This window comes from Tupaia chinensis, unplaced genomic scaffold (genome assembly GCF_000334495.1).
Source record: "Tupaia chinensis unplaced genomic scaffold, TupChi_1.0 Scaffold150288_1, whole genome shotgun sequence".
In the NCBI taxonomy this organism is placed as follows: Eukaryota; Metazoa; Chordata; class Mammalia; order Scandentia; family Tupaiidae; genus Tupaia; species Tupaia belangeri.
Window position 1 is genome coordinate 2057749 of NW_006210128.1, and position 14093 is coordinate 2071841.

At 54.4% G+C, this 14093-nt stretch overlaps 1 protein-coding gene across 7 annotated transcripts in view; it reads left to right on the top strand.

Annotated features, from left to right (window-relative positions):
* The window catches only part of CRACR2A (calcium release activated channel regulator 2A), a 141375-nt gene that overhangs the window by 121818 nt on the left and 5464 nt on the right, over positions 1–14093 (top strand). For 5 of the 7 annotated variants that reach the window (XR_003548447.1, XM_027769677.1, XM_027769675.1 and 2 more), the window contains 2 exons: positions 2967–3048; positions 3119–3233. Coding sequence is in view for 4 of the 7 variants with exons in the window: in XM_027769677.1 (XP_027625478.1) it covers positions 2967–3048; positions 3119–3233 (197 nt within the window). In the remaining 3 variants the exon portion in view is untranslated. Of the gene's footprint in view, positions 1–2966; positions 3049–3118; positions 3234–14093 lie in introns of those variants that run through there. The other 2 variants (XR_003548446.1, XM_027769678.1) reach the window with 2 other exon arrangements.

Consider the following 14093-nt stretch of genomic DNA (forward strand, 5'->3'; position numbering starts at 1 on the left):
GGACCGCACGTCCAGGGCTCTGCTGCTCTGCGGCAGTTCCCCCTCCTGTAAATCTCAGGCCACAGTCCCATGTCTCTCCAGGGGCCTTTCCTGAGGGAGCGGCCTCTCAGCTACCAGTTCAGTCGGTCAGCTCTGCTTCTCCGGAGGGACACCCCCAGACCCTCCCATACGCCCGCCTCACCTCGCCTTCCAGACGATGAACGCGAAACCCCCAATGAGGTCCAACACCGTTACCAGAGCCCCATGTGCGTCAGTGGCATAGCGGAGACAGGAGCACAGAACACGGGTCTCCCGATGCCTGGAGTTTTAGAGCTGGAGGTGCTTTTGGTTTTTTTTAGAGATTTTTGCTATAGGGTGCATGTGCTTGCCCAAGAGACAGGAAGTGAAAAATCACCCCCCCAGGGGTGATGGCCACACCCAATCCTTTCTCCTCAGGATTTCGAGCACACACGCACACGTGCCCGGCGTGAGTTTTCAGCCGCTGTGTCCAGACTTGAACTGCATTGGACTACGTCGGAGTCCAGTGACGTAACCATTACGCCGTCTGCTGGTCCCTGGCGGCGGTCTTAAAATCATTTGAACCCGGGCCAGCAGATGACACGGCGTTAAAGGACTGGATCTCACATGGCTGACTGTGTGCGTAGAGTTCTGGACCTGGTGACTTGAAAACTATGCCAGTTGCATGTGCGTGTGTGCCCAAAATCCCGAAGGGAGAACAGGGGAGAAGGGATTGGCATACTCACCCTCCCTGGGGCTGTCTCACTTTTCCTCGCTTGCACTCTGTCTCTCCACAGTGAGCACACACACCCTCCAGGGGAAAAAACAAAACAGCTGTGCCCGGGCGTCCTGCCCCACTGCTCTGTGCTCCCTCCCCATGGGCTCCCGTGTCCCCACCTGCCGTCTCTCTGCCCTTGCCTCTGCATCCTCCCGTCGTGCTGATGCCCAGCCCTGTGGTCTTGTTATCAGGCTTGCTTCCGTGGCCCACCTGCCCGAGGCTCAGGGAGAAGTCCCGTGAGGCCCCGGGGCGTCTGGCCAGGCTCCACGCAGTCACTTTCCCAGCACTTCTTTTCTCCCTTGCTCTCGGCGAGACAATGGCCCCCGTCCTCTGGGGAGCCGGGCCTGGGAGGCTGAGGACAGCCGGACACAGCCGCTTCCTTGCCAGCCAGCAGAGGGCCTTGTCCTCAGGGCCCACTCGCTGGGTTCCGACCTATGCACTGAGCAGGGCTGGCCTCCTCCTGAATCCGTATCAGAAGGCAAGCAGCCCTGTTAGTCTCCCCCAGCACAGACCAGGCAAGGCCCCCTGGACTCACTCCCTGCCGGCTGAGAATGTTCTGACGGGCGCACTCGGCCCTGGGCTCGGAGCTGTCAGGTGCCCTGCACCCCGTGTCCTGCTGTGGAGGAGCAGAGAATCTCAGAGCTGGTTGTCACCACAGCTATGTCCAGCCCAGGCAAGGTTGACTCTGAGCTCCTGCGTGGCATTTCCCGGTGTGCATGTGTGTGTGTGTGGGGGGGTGCATGTGTGCTGGTGCAGGCCGCTCTCACGTGGCTGTCACGGGTACACTGTGAACCCGGAGCAGTGGCATCCAGACATGCTGCACACAGCCGTTCACTCTACTCAGAGTCGCGCCTCCCCACGCCTCCCTCTGGGCCTCGAGGGCCCCTGCCGGTCCAGTCCTGAATTCTGGAGGTGGCCAGCTCTACCAACCCCTCCTCTCACCGGCCTTGAGGGCATGAGCCCTGCCTGGCAACGCGCAGAGTCGGTTTTCCTGTGAACTGACCCTGTTGGGTCTCTCCGTCTCGGCTTGTCTATGCCGCGATTGCCATTTCCCTTCCTGAGCCCCAGGGTGAGGACGGAGCCTCTTCAGAGTTGTGGTGGGAGATGCCCTCAGGTTCTCAGATCGGGGGCCTTACGGGGAAGACTCGGACATCGTGCACCTGCGAGTCTTACAGGATGCAGGGAGGGGTGTCTATGTGAAGGGTCCTCCTTTCCGCCCTTATCTCCAGGCTGCTATGGGTCCAGGATGCATTTTACTGGCCTTGTCCCCCTCTCAGAGGATGGCGACCCAGGTATGGCCACACCCTTGGAGAGAGGACCGTGAATGACCCAATGACTAGCATTAGGCGTTTAAACCATCTGAAGGGTGAACATCTCCTTCAGTTCCCTCCTCACCCCCTTTCCTTCTCTCTGCCCCTTCCTCTCCCTGCCTACCCCGTCCTCCTCTTCCTCCTATCTGTGGATTGATGGAAGTCATAAAGTGTGATTTGCCGGAGGGCACATGTACTCACTGGAGACAGAGACACAGAGAGAGAGAGTGAGACAGGCCTCCCATGGGGCATGGCCACACTGCAGTCCCTTCTCTTCCACTTCTGCCTCCACTCAGGCACACACACCGGGTGTGCTTTTCAAGCCACTGGGTCCGGGACTTGAACTGTGCAGTCGGCCATGTGAGGTCCAGCTGCCTTAACCACCATGCCACTGGCTAGCCTGCATATTTGAATCGTATTAGGGGACCTTTGTAAGCATTTTAGGTCAAAGAAAAGAAGAAAGAAAAGGAAATGGGGCTAGAAGGGAGGGAGGGAGGGAGGGAGGAGACGGAGAGGAGAGGAGTCTGACGTCTCCATCTTCCTGGTGAGGGAGCGCGTTCTCCGCCTCGGCCTGAGCTCTGACTGGCTGTGTACGCGGTGTCCCCTAGGAGGGTACAGACTGCAGTGAGGACGCTGCGGTTTAGGGAGCTTAGGGGGATCTATCATGATCCCACAGCCAGTGGTGGCAGAGGCAGGACTAGAACCGGGCCGCAGCCTCCCCCTCCCGGGCTCTGTCCATGTCTGCACATCAGCTCCGGCAGCTGCCGAGAGAGCTGGTCGCCCTGGCTGCTGTGATCAGACACGCTGGAAGCATGTTTCCTGCTTTGGAAGCGAGGGGCCCGTGGCCTGGGCCGTCCTGACGGGCCCGTCCCCTCTCTCAGGCATCGATTACCGTGTGAAGACTGTGGACGTGGACGGCTCGCGGGTGGCCCTGCAGCTGTGGGATACGGCTGGGCAGGAGAGGTGAGGAGCTGTATCCAGGGAAGGGACAGTGAGGGAAGGCGTGTCCTCGACCCACGGCCTTCTGCGGCAGGTACCGCTGCATCACCCAGCAGTTCTTCAGGAAGGCCGACGGCGTCATCGTCATGTACGACCTCACGGCCAAGCAGTCGTTCGTGTCCGTCCGCTGGTGGCTGAGCAGCGTGGAGGTGAGCCGGGCCTCCCTCGGGACAGGGTGCTTGCCCTCTGCCTCCCCTGCCTTCTCCACCTGCCTCCCAGCCCTCTGACTGTTGACCTGATTGGGAATCGCCTCCCCTGGGAGCAAACAGATTCAGGCATTCGTGTGTCTGGGGGCAAGTTTCCAGGGATCCAGAAATGACAAGATCGACACCGTCCCTGCCCTCACAGAGGGATCCGCAAACTACGCCAGTACCGGGGTCGTTGTGATTTCTGCGTGCTGAGTGAGCTGGGCTGGACTTGGCGAGGGCACAAAGCAGCATGCGGGGGTTCCCCTGAGAAGTGGGGGTTTAGACCCAGTCACGACTGGGACCAGCAGATGGCGAAATGGTTACATTGCTGGACTCTCACGTAGTCGAATGTGCTTCGAGTCCCAGACCCGGCAGCTTAAAACTCACATTGGGTACGTGTGCATGCGTGGCCAAAATCCCAAGAGGAGAGTGGAGGAGAAGGGACTGTGGCATGGCCATCTCTCCTACGGGTGATTTCTCACTTTTTCCCTCTGTCTTTCTGTCTCTGGTGAAAGTATGCACCTATAACAAAAATCTCTCTCTCAAAAAAATTGAGTCACGACCAAATTCTTCCCCCGTCCTCCTAGCTACCTGTCAGGTCTCTCTGTCTCTCTCTAAGCTAGTTCCTTTCCTGAGTCCTCTGGGGTAAGGACCTCAGATCTGGAACCTTATGGGGGAAGACTTTTGAACATCTTTTATGTGTTTGTGAGTCTCACGGGCTGCGGGGAGGGGGCTGTCTGTAAGAAGGGCCTGCATTGAGGGCTGCTGTAGGTACGGGACGCGTTTTCTGGCCTGTCCCCTCTTGGGGGGATGATGACTTCAGGCCCCCTGTGACTAGTTCCCACTGCTTGTCCCCTCCCCTGCAACTTTCTAGCCCCAGTGGCTTGGCTGGCCCTGCCTGGCACGACCAGGCGGTGTCTGGGGGCCTCGGTCACAAGCCTTCACTAGGGCAGGTTGATCTGTAACGGGAGGTCCCCCAGCTCACCTGAGGTCAACCAGCCTGGGCAGAGCCCCAAGAAAACTGCGTCCTGCTCCAACCCTGGGTTTCCTGTGAGGCTTCGCATTCTCAAGTCACACTTGCGGCGTGCACTGTTCCTTTGGTAAATGCTTTTTCTTCCTGACTGTCCGTGTGTTCTTCCTCTCCCACTTCAGGACAGACTTCTCGAGGCCAAGGGCAGTGTGGACAAACCACTCGGTTATTATAGGGCTTCAGCTGATAGGTTCATCAGCAGGACTGTCATGGGTTCACTTATTGTTCAGACCCTGCCAGGCGCCATTCCAGGGTCTGGGCTCACAGCAGTGAGTAAGAGACAGAGCTCCCGGCCACACGGGCTCTCGCTCAGCTGACCCTCCGCTCCAGGCCCCCAAGATCTCTATCCCCTGCACACACTTTATAGCCCTCACAAGGCCATGCCCCCACTGGGCTCTGTGCCACCGGAGGACAGAAACCGTACCTGTGTCATTGTCACTGTGTGCTGGCCAGGGGGCCCATGTAGCTAGTACCCCACATGTTGGAGGAGTGACCGGGCGTGACGTCATGGAAGGCGAGACGCCGGAGCCCTTCCTCATTCCTCTTGGCTCTGAAGTCTAGGCCCGCCGCCACCCAGGCTCTCTCTCTTGTAGCTTTGACGGGCTAGGACACTCCTTTCTGAACCGTCGGCTCTACATCCTCTCTACCTGGAAAACTGGGGAATGCAATGAAAGCCAGACTCTAGGGTTTCTCAGAAGTTTGCAGGGCCCGGTTGGTGGTGTAGTGGTTAAGGTACTGGACTCTCACATGGCTGGCTGTGGTTCAAGTCCCAGACCTGGAGGCTTGAAAATCATGCTGGGCATGTGTGCGTGCATGCCAAAAGTCCTGGGAGGAGAAGGGATTGTGGTGTGGCCATCCCCCTTAGGGGGTGATTTCTCACTTTCCCTCTCACTGTCTCTGTCTATCTCCAGAGAGTGGCCAGGAAAAAGGACATTTGCAAAATACAAATTATGTCTGAAATTGACTACATCTAAAACACTTACACATGAGAAAATGTAAGGTTTTTTTTTTTTTTTTTTGAGAGGGTTTTTTTTTCACTATAGGGTGCGTGCGCTCACCAGACAGACAGAGAGAGACATAGAGACAGAAAGCTGGAAATCACCCCCCAGGGGGGATGGTCACGCCACAATCCCTTCTCTTCCATTCTCCTCCCGGGATCTTGGGCACGCACGCACACGCGCCCGGCGTGAGTTTTAAGCCACCAGGTCCGGGACACGAACCGCGGTCGACTACGTGGGAGTCCAGTGACATAGCCATTACGCTAACTGTTGGTTCCCGAGAAAATGTAAGTATTGCATGTTCCCAGGCTGCCTGGACATCCAGCTGCCCAGGGAAGAAGTGGTGTGGGCAAATCCAGCCGTGATCTCTGTTAAAGAAACTTTGAAATGACTTTTCTTTTTTCCCTTTTTAATTTTTGTTGGCAGCACCCACAGATTTGCCTTCCCCGTAAAGCTAAGAACCTGGAGAGACTTGAGGGATTAGCGAATTCAGCCGTTTTAGGGCTTTCTTCCACCGGGTGTCCCCCATGGGCGAGGCAGGGAAGGGTTTGTGGTCTCCGCTTTGAGCCCCTCAGCCCTATGGCAGGCAGAGTTGCCCTGCTGCCTTCACTTCTGCAGAGTGGAGACCCAGGAACAGCTTAGGCAGGAATTTCCCAGGCCGGCCTGTAGTAGCAGTTAAGGGAGCTGAATCCCATGTGGCTGGCCCCAGTGACTTGAAAACATGCCAGGGGCATGTGTGTGTGTGCCCCGAATCCGAACAGGATGTGGAAGTGGAGGGTGAGGGACTCCAGCACGACTGCTCCCCACTGGGGGTGCTTCCGCCCCTGCCCTGTCTCTCTGTTTCTCTTTGGCAAGTGTTCTGTGCCCTTTAGCAATTTGGTTTATTGTTTGCTATGCCAGAAGCAGAGAGAGAGAGAGAGAGAGAGAGAGAGAGAAATCCTCCCCCAGCCCTGAGGGGATGGCCATGGCTTAATCCCTTCTCCATCCTCCTCTCAAGGTTTTGAGCACAACCATACGCGTGCCTAGCGTGACTGTCAAGCCACAGGGTCCAGCGCTTGAGCTGCGATAGGCGTATAGACTCCACCCAGCTTAGCCTCCATGCTGGCCCCAATCTCTAGCAATTACAAATCCTCTTAAAAAAATAGTTTCCCAGGTCAGCCTGTGGCATGGTGACTAAGGCAGATGGACCCCACATGGCCAACTACGCAGTTTGAGTCCCAGACCAAGCGGCTTGAGGAACATGCAGGGCGTGTGTGGTGCATGCCCGATGTTCTGACGGGAGGAGAAATGGAGAAGGGATGGCAGCATGCCTGTGCCCTGTAGCAGGCTCGCTCTCTCTCTTTCTCTCTCTCTCTCTTTCGCTCTCTCTCTTCTCTCTCTCTCCTCTCTCTCTCTTTCTTGTTGTCTCCAGCAAGCGCATGCACAAGTAAAAAATAAAACAAATAAAAAATAAGATTTCCCCTTCGAAAATCTCCAGTCCCAGCACAGCGCTCTAACATGGAGACGATGAGGCTGTAAGTCTCTGAGACCACCCGTTCTTCCCCACTCAGAGACACTTCCGCGACCCGCCACACCGACCCGCTGACACACGCCGGGGCTGGCAGAGGCAGTCCTAGTGGCCTGCAGTTCACAGCAGTGGAGGGCGTGTGCTCACGGGCGACTGCACTGCCACCTTCAGGGACGGCAGGTGTGCCCAGGCAGCCTGGGGTCTCACGGGCAAGGAGGCACGTTAGGTGGAGCCTGGTGGGAGAGATGCAGCTCTGGCAGGAGGCCGCCATCAGGATCCTCAGGGGAGGTCAGTCCCCAGCAAGTGTGCTCCGAGCACCAGATGGCTGCACATTCCTTCCCGGGACAGGGCTGAAAAGCCTCATCCACATGTGGCTGGCAAGGGGCCCCCCGGAACCCTGGGGCTGAGATGGCACACCCACACAGGGTTGACTCCGACTTCTCTGTGTAGACGAGCTTTTCTGTATACTACGCGGTTGGAGCTTTCCTTTGTAAAGTTCTAGTAGGAGGTACAATTAAACTCTAGATGGGGGCTGCAAACCTACATGAATCTGAAGATCACCCGTGGATCTTCTAAGCAAAACACATGCTTAACCCCAAATTCTGATATGATGGTGCAGGGTCTCAAGTTAAAAAAGAAAAAAACAGTAGTGATCGATGATTTCGATCCTTAGCCCTCAGAATCCCGAGCAGGTGCTCTTTGAGCTCTCATCTGTCGGACCTCCCGAGGCCCTTGTTGAAGAGCAGGCTGTGGTTCTGGGCTGCAGCCTGACTTCCATGCGTCCGACATGCTCTCTCAGGTGAGGCCAATGCCGTTGGTTCAGAGACCGCCCTTGAGAAGCAAGGCTCCAAATTGTTTTCAGAGACGTCTGTCCCGGCACCCACAGCATGTCCAGCATGCCCTAGGCACTCCGGGGGACTCCGACGACAGACCGGGAAACGCACTTGGTGTGCATCAGGGTTTCCGGAGCGTGCAGGAGGCCGTTGGCCGCAGCGCACGTGCCGAAGGCATGGACCGGTGCCATAATCAGTTGTTCTCCACATTCTTGAAAAGCCGTCATTCTGCCTTGGCAACCGGCAATCAGAGGTGTCAGGGGATAGATTAAAACTTGACACCTCATTTGATCTGAGGGGAACTGAAAATAATAAGTACTTCATATTTGCGGGCGCCTTCTCTTCCCAAAGAACTCCAAGCACTTTACCCCCTCCCTCGGTTGGAGAAGGGAGGGCGAGGAGAGCTCGAATAACTGTCTTCGAGGTTCCGCAGCCGTGTTATTAGGGCAGTGGTGGCCAGATGTCCACGGTGACCTGCTCCCTCACCCTGCAAAGCGGCACAACAGAAACGGCTCCGGTCCCCACACGTGCGTTCTGTGGGAACGGCTTCCCCTGGGAAGGGGTGGGTGCGTGTTGGGGGTGAGGGGACAGATGCTCCGGGGAGGTAGCAGAGACCCCCGAAAAGGAAATTCTGATCCTACCCGCTAGACCACTTCCTGAACATGGAGCATTGGCCAATCATGCAGTGAGGGAGTGGACCCAAAGCTCTGCCAGGCCCGTCCCCGACCCCAAATTCTACAGTGGGTGGCCTTTCATTCTCTCAGGGGGTCCAGCACTGAGTAGGAGGTGTGCGGATGAAAGAACCCTGGAGTTTCTTCTAGCCAAGAGGGAACCAAAACCCTTTGGTGCAAGAGAACATGTCCCCTTGGGGACCGGCAGGTGGCATGGTGGTTAAGGCACTGGACACTCCCACATGGCTAACCACAGTTCGAGTCCCAGACCCAGTGGCTTGCTTTCTCACTTTCCCCCCCCCTCTCTCTTTCTCTGTGTCTCTCCCTGGTCAAATTAAAAAGTAAGTGAATGGATAAATAAAATGAAATATATATATATATTAAATAAAGAACATGTTCCCTGCTGGATGAGCTGGGAGGATCCTGCCCTCGCGACTGTTCTCCCTCAGCCCTGTCTTCTCCCATCTGGGCAGCTGGACCTTGTCTGCTGACCTGCTGCGGCAGGGGCCTGTCTTCCTGTGCACGTCACAGGAAGTTGGAGCAGTCATTTCTGCCCACTCGACATCCCCCCCCACCCCACTTCTCATTTCCATGGGGGACAACCAGCTTAACCATTCCAACCTGGGAAACGAACTGGCCGGGCTCTCGGGGCCCTCATTCAGGCCACAGGACATGGCAAGTAACAGTCAGAGGTGGCAGGTGATAGATCGAATCTTGACACCAATTCGTCTTGTTTATTTTTATTCATTTTCTTTTAGGTTTTTGCCACAGACCATGCACAGTCATCAGAGAAAGACAGAGAGAGGGAGAGTGAGAAGTCACCTCCCAGGAGAATGGTCACACCACAATCCCTTCTCCTCCATTCTTCACTCAGGATTTCGGGCGTGCACGCACGAGCACATCCTGGCGTGTTTCAACCCACTTGGTCCAGGACTCATACCATGGCCAGCCACGTGGGAGTCCAGCGCCTTAACCACCACAACACCTGATACCTGATTTGACCTAAGAGGAACTGAAAGTAGTTAAGTATTTTATATTTGTGGAATGTCGTATTTTTCCAAAGAGCTCCAAGCTCTGAATACTCGGGGCCCTGGGTCAGGTAGAGAAAATAGAATTTGGTACACGCCCGGATAGGCTGATATGTTCCCCAAGCCCCCAGGGTCTGCAGTGCTGGGAGGCTCTTTTGTCATTCTGAGCTCTGTACTGTTAGGCCTGCAAGCCAGGGAAGCAGAATATGGCTGCAGTGGGTCAGCCACGTAGCCCAGCATCTCTGAGCTGGAAGAAAACTTATAGGTGAATCTAATGCAGCCATTTTGTTGTTTTATAAAGAGATTTTTTTTGCTATAGGACATGTCAACTCAATGGAGAGACAGAGAGAGGCAAAGTGAGAAATCACCCCCCAGGGGGGATGGCCACACCACACTCCCTTCTCCTCCACTCTCTTCTTGGGATCTTGGGCACGGATGCACTCACGCCTGGCATGAGTCTCAAGCCACCAGGTCCAGGACTTGAACTTTGGGCAGCCATGTGGGAGTCCAGCGCCCTAACCACTGTGCCACCTGCTGACCCCTATAACCTCTGATTTCATAGGTACGAACAACGCAGGTCCAGAATGGGAAGTGACTTGTCCAAAGGCACCCAGCCTGTCAGCAGCTCCGCCCAAACGTGCAGGGAGGGCTTTGCCGCTGCGCGTGCCTCTCCCGTCACGTGGGCCACGCTAAGACCTGCTGCCGGAAAGTGGGTGTTCATTTTCCTCAGTCCTTCTTGCTTCCGTCTCAAAGCAGAACAGTCCCTGGGCTCGAGGGGGCCTGGCACGCTTCCCTCCCCTCCTGCGCTCTAGCGGCATCTCATTCTGTGATCTTTGTCATTCGTGACAATGTATAGCAGGAAGCAAAAAATAGCAGTTTGATTTTTTTCCCCACGTTCCAAGTTGAGCTTGAAGTGTTGGCAGTTTAAAACGAACTACACAAATAAATCTTGTTTTGACTCATAGTCCAGGGGGTGGATAAATATGGAAACCCCCAAGATATAATTTTGCAGTCATTTTTTTCTTAGCATAACTGCATGCTTTAATGTGCTGAGAAATTTTTTGTTCCGGCTCCAGAGAAATAGCAGCGCTATCCCAGCTCAGTGTTTTTCATGCCTCCCAGCAAGTAGATATTAAAACACACACACGCATGCACACGCGCACACACACACCACAACCAACCGAACCCTGCACATTCAACAGGGTTGAACAGCTGCACGCTCTCAGTTGAATGCCAGTCCTCTGCTCCAAGCTGACAGCTCTTGTTATTTAAAGTCAGAGATGGGAGATCTTTTGAATTTCAAAAAGTCTGTCTTCTAACAGGCTCAAGTTCAGAGTAAAGGCAGCTAAAATGACCGAAGGTTACCGAAGGTTCTCTGTTACAGGACAGAACCCAGTGCTAGAAGCCTGTTCTACAGATCAGAGAATAGCGACTCTGAGAAGAGGAGAGACGTGGGCAAGTCACAGAGAGAGGGTGACAGCGCCAGGGCAGAGCCCAGCTCTCCTAAGAGAGAGAACGTGCCTGGCCAAGACCCGACCTGTCGTGACATTTGTGACCGTGTGAGCAGTGAAGGCTGGGCAGACCTGGGACTTGTTCAGCAAAGTTCCGAGGGCCTGAAGCAGGCACACTTCGGGCTTCTAAAAGGAAGCGTTGCTCTACTTGGGGGGCAATTATGAGCATCTCTGTGCCAATCGGTACACCTATTAGGTGTGAGAAAGGGAACTCTTTTTTTTGAGAGAGAGATTTTTGCTATAGGGCACATGCACTCGCCAGGAAGACAGACAGACAGAAAGTGAGAAAGCACCCCCGGGGGGATGGCCACACGGCAATCCCTTCTCCTCCATTCTCCTCTTGGGATCTTGGGCACGCACGCACGCACACGTGCCCGGTGTGAGTTTAAGCCACCAGGTCCGGGATTCAAACCACAGTCGACTCCATGGGAGTCCAGCGACATAGCCATTACGCCATCTGCTGGTCCCTGAGAAAGGCAATGTTTAAGCCGATGCTTGTTCAAGTCAAAGAAGACCACGAGAGACCCACCTCAGCCGAAGGCCCTCCCATGCCCATGGGTCAGAGAGGCCAACAGGTGGTGTGGTGGCTAAGGACGGTTGTGCAGTTCACATCCTGGACCTGGCAACTTGAAAAACACACTGGGCCTTTGCACATGCATGCCCCAAATCCCAAGAGGAGAATGGAGGACAAGGGATTGCAGCATGGCCATCCCCCTGGGCGATGCTTTCTCTCTTTGCCTCTCTGTCTTTTAGAAAGCACATGTGCCCTATAACAAATTAAAAAGAAAGAAAGAGGAAGAAAGAAGAAAGAAAGAAAGAAAGAAAGAAAGAAAGAAAGAAAGAAAGAAAGAAAGAAAGAAAGAAAGAGGAAGAAGGAAAGAAGGAAGGAAGGAAAGAAAGATAAAGGAAGAAGGAAGGAAGGAAAGAAAGAGAGAAAGAAAGAAAGAAAGAAAGAAAGAAAGAAAGAAAGAAAGAAAGGAAGGAAGGAAGGAAGGAAGGAAGGAAGGAAGGAAGGAAGGAAGGAAGGAAGAAAGAAAGAAAAGAGAAAGAAAGGAAGAAAGAAAGGGACAGACTCTGGGCTGGGGTGATGACCATGGACCGCCTGCCAGTGAGCACCCTCTGACCTCCCTCCTGGCCCCTTTCCTTTCTGCCCTGTCTTTGGAGACGGGTCTAATTCTCCACTGTCAGAGGCAGGCCAGGACCCATGGAAGGGAAATGAATTGTCCAGAGGGGTTGGCTCAGAGAGGAACGAGGCAAGAGCAGAAAGCACAGCTCCGAACCCACGCTGGGGACTTGGCTTTTTTCCTGCTCTTTCTAAGCTCTTTTATTTTTATATCCAGGAATTGCTTCTAAAAAAGAAAGAAACTGCCCTCTCTTTTCCGAAGGGCTCGCATGTGTCACACAGGGCCTAAGTGTTGGCCTTAGGGCTTCTCTCCTCCCTCAGCCTGTCAGTCACTCAGTGTCCATCACCCCCTTTCCAAAGCCTTGGCCCATGCCAAGTAATGAAACCACCTGGGTTAGAATTCTGCTCTGGGGTTTCAAGTCTGATGTTCATATTTTCAGAGAGTTTCCATGTGGAGAAATCCCACGAGCCTTAGTCATTCCTCACACGTACGTCTACAAATATCCTCTCCTGTGCTCCAAGCTGCAAGCCTTTGGCCCGTTTCCCTGCTTCCTCCTGTTTTCTTCCTTGTCCGCGAAAAACTTCGTAAAGTATTCCATTGCACAGCAGAGCCCGAGAACGGGGGTTTTCCTATTAACTAACACTGGGTAACAGGGAAACCCAGAAGTCTACGTCCGCCATACGCGGGCTTCTGACGCCCGAATCGGTGGAACACGGTCCAACCCCCTAGGCACATCCCCTTCCACGTAAGCTCTCCTGGGGCGTTTGGGGCACCGTGACAGACATGACTTAGCGTCCTGCAGAGGGACACCATCTTCAGAGTCCCAGGTTAGAAGACGCCGAGTGGCAGAGTCCCCTGGAAATAAGAATCTGGAGGAAAAGGCTAGCAAGCTGCCACCCCACCTACCGAAGAACCCTCATAATTCACTGACTGGTTGTCGAATGTTCTTTCCGAGTCTCTGAGCTGTGACGCTCTCATTTAATAAATGAGAAAGGTTTCCGCTACTGAGCAGTGATAAAAACAAACGTGCAGATTAGGGAAATATTGAGGCTTAATTTGGAATGTAATTGCATTTAAACCTGACAGGGGCTCCCCTATCCGGGGACCTGAGGCACGTATATGAAATGAGAGGTGAGGAGCTGCAGAAGTGGCAGGACTTCTGTTACCCTGCAGTCCTACTTATTCGTAAGAAAACATGTAGCTACAACAAACAACTATTTCTTACCGAATTATGATGAAGAGCCCCTAATTAAATCTTTCACAAAGTAAAAATAACAGCCCGCTGGGGGCCAGCAGGTGGCGTGGTGGTTAAGGCACTGGACTCCCACGTGGCCGACCACGGTTTGAATCCCAGACCTGGAGGCTTGCTTTCTCACTGTTTTGCTCTCTGTTTCTCTCTGGTGAGTATATATGCTATATAGCAAATTAAAAAATAATAATTCATTTCATTTCATTTAATAACTCTTAAAAAGCTGTGAACACTACTATATTCACTCTCTGAGTGCTGTCAGGACCCTTGTCTGCCCAGAGGCCCACCTGTGCCTCTCTTTCACAAGGGCAGGGACAGGCCCCGGCTGATGGTCCACAGCCCTCTCAGGAGGAGACGATGCTGACGCCACAAGTAAGTCCGTGTTACTTCCGGCCAGAGAAGTGCAGCTATGGTGGCCACGTGGCTCCTCCTCACTCGGGCTTTCTGCAGAGCCAGAGCACCCAGTGACAGCGATCTGGAGTGCTCACCTCTGACCAGGAACACCAGTCTTTTGTGGGGCTCTGGGGACCCGAACCTTGCAGCAGATTTGTATCCAATGCATGGAGAGTGCTTGTGCTCACGCGAGATGCTGGAAATGCAGCTTCTGATCAGAGCGGCTCCGGAACAGCACAAACTACATTGCAGTAATTCCCTTGGTTCAGCCGCATGTCCCACTGCAGGTCCAGGTCCAGTCACTTCGGAATGTCCTCAAGGGCGCTGTCAGCCCTGGAAAGGGAGGCGCCGTCCTGCTGCCCATTCCCCGTAGACCTGGGGAGCGTGATCTTCCACCAGGCCCTAAGGGAGGGCTGATGGAGGAGCCATCATTGCAGGGTGGGGCGGGGAGGCGCTGGGAGACAGGTGTCGGGTAGG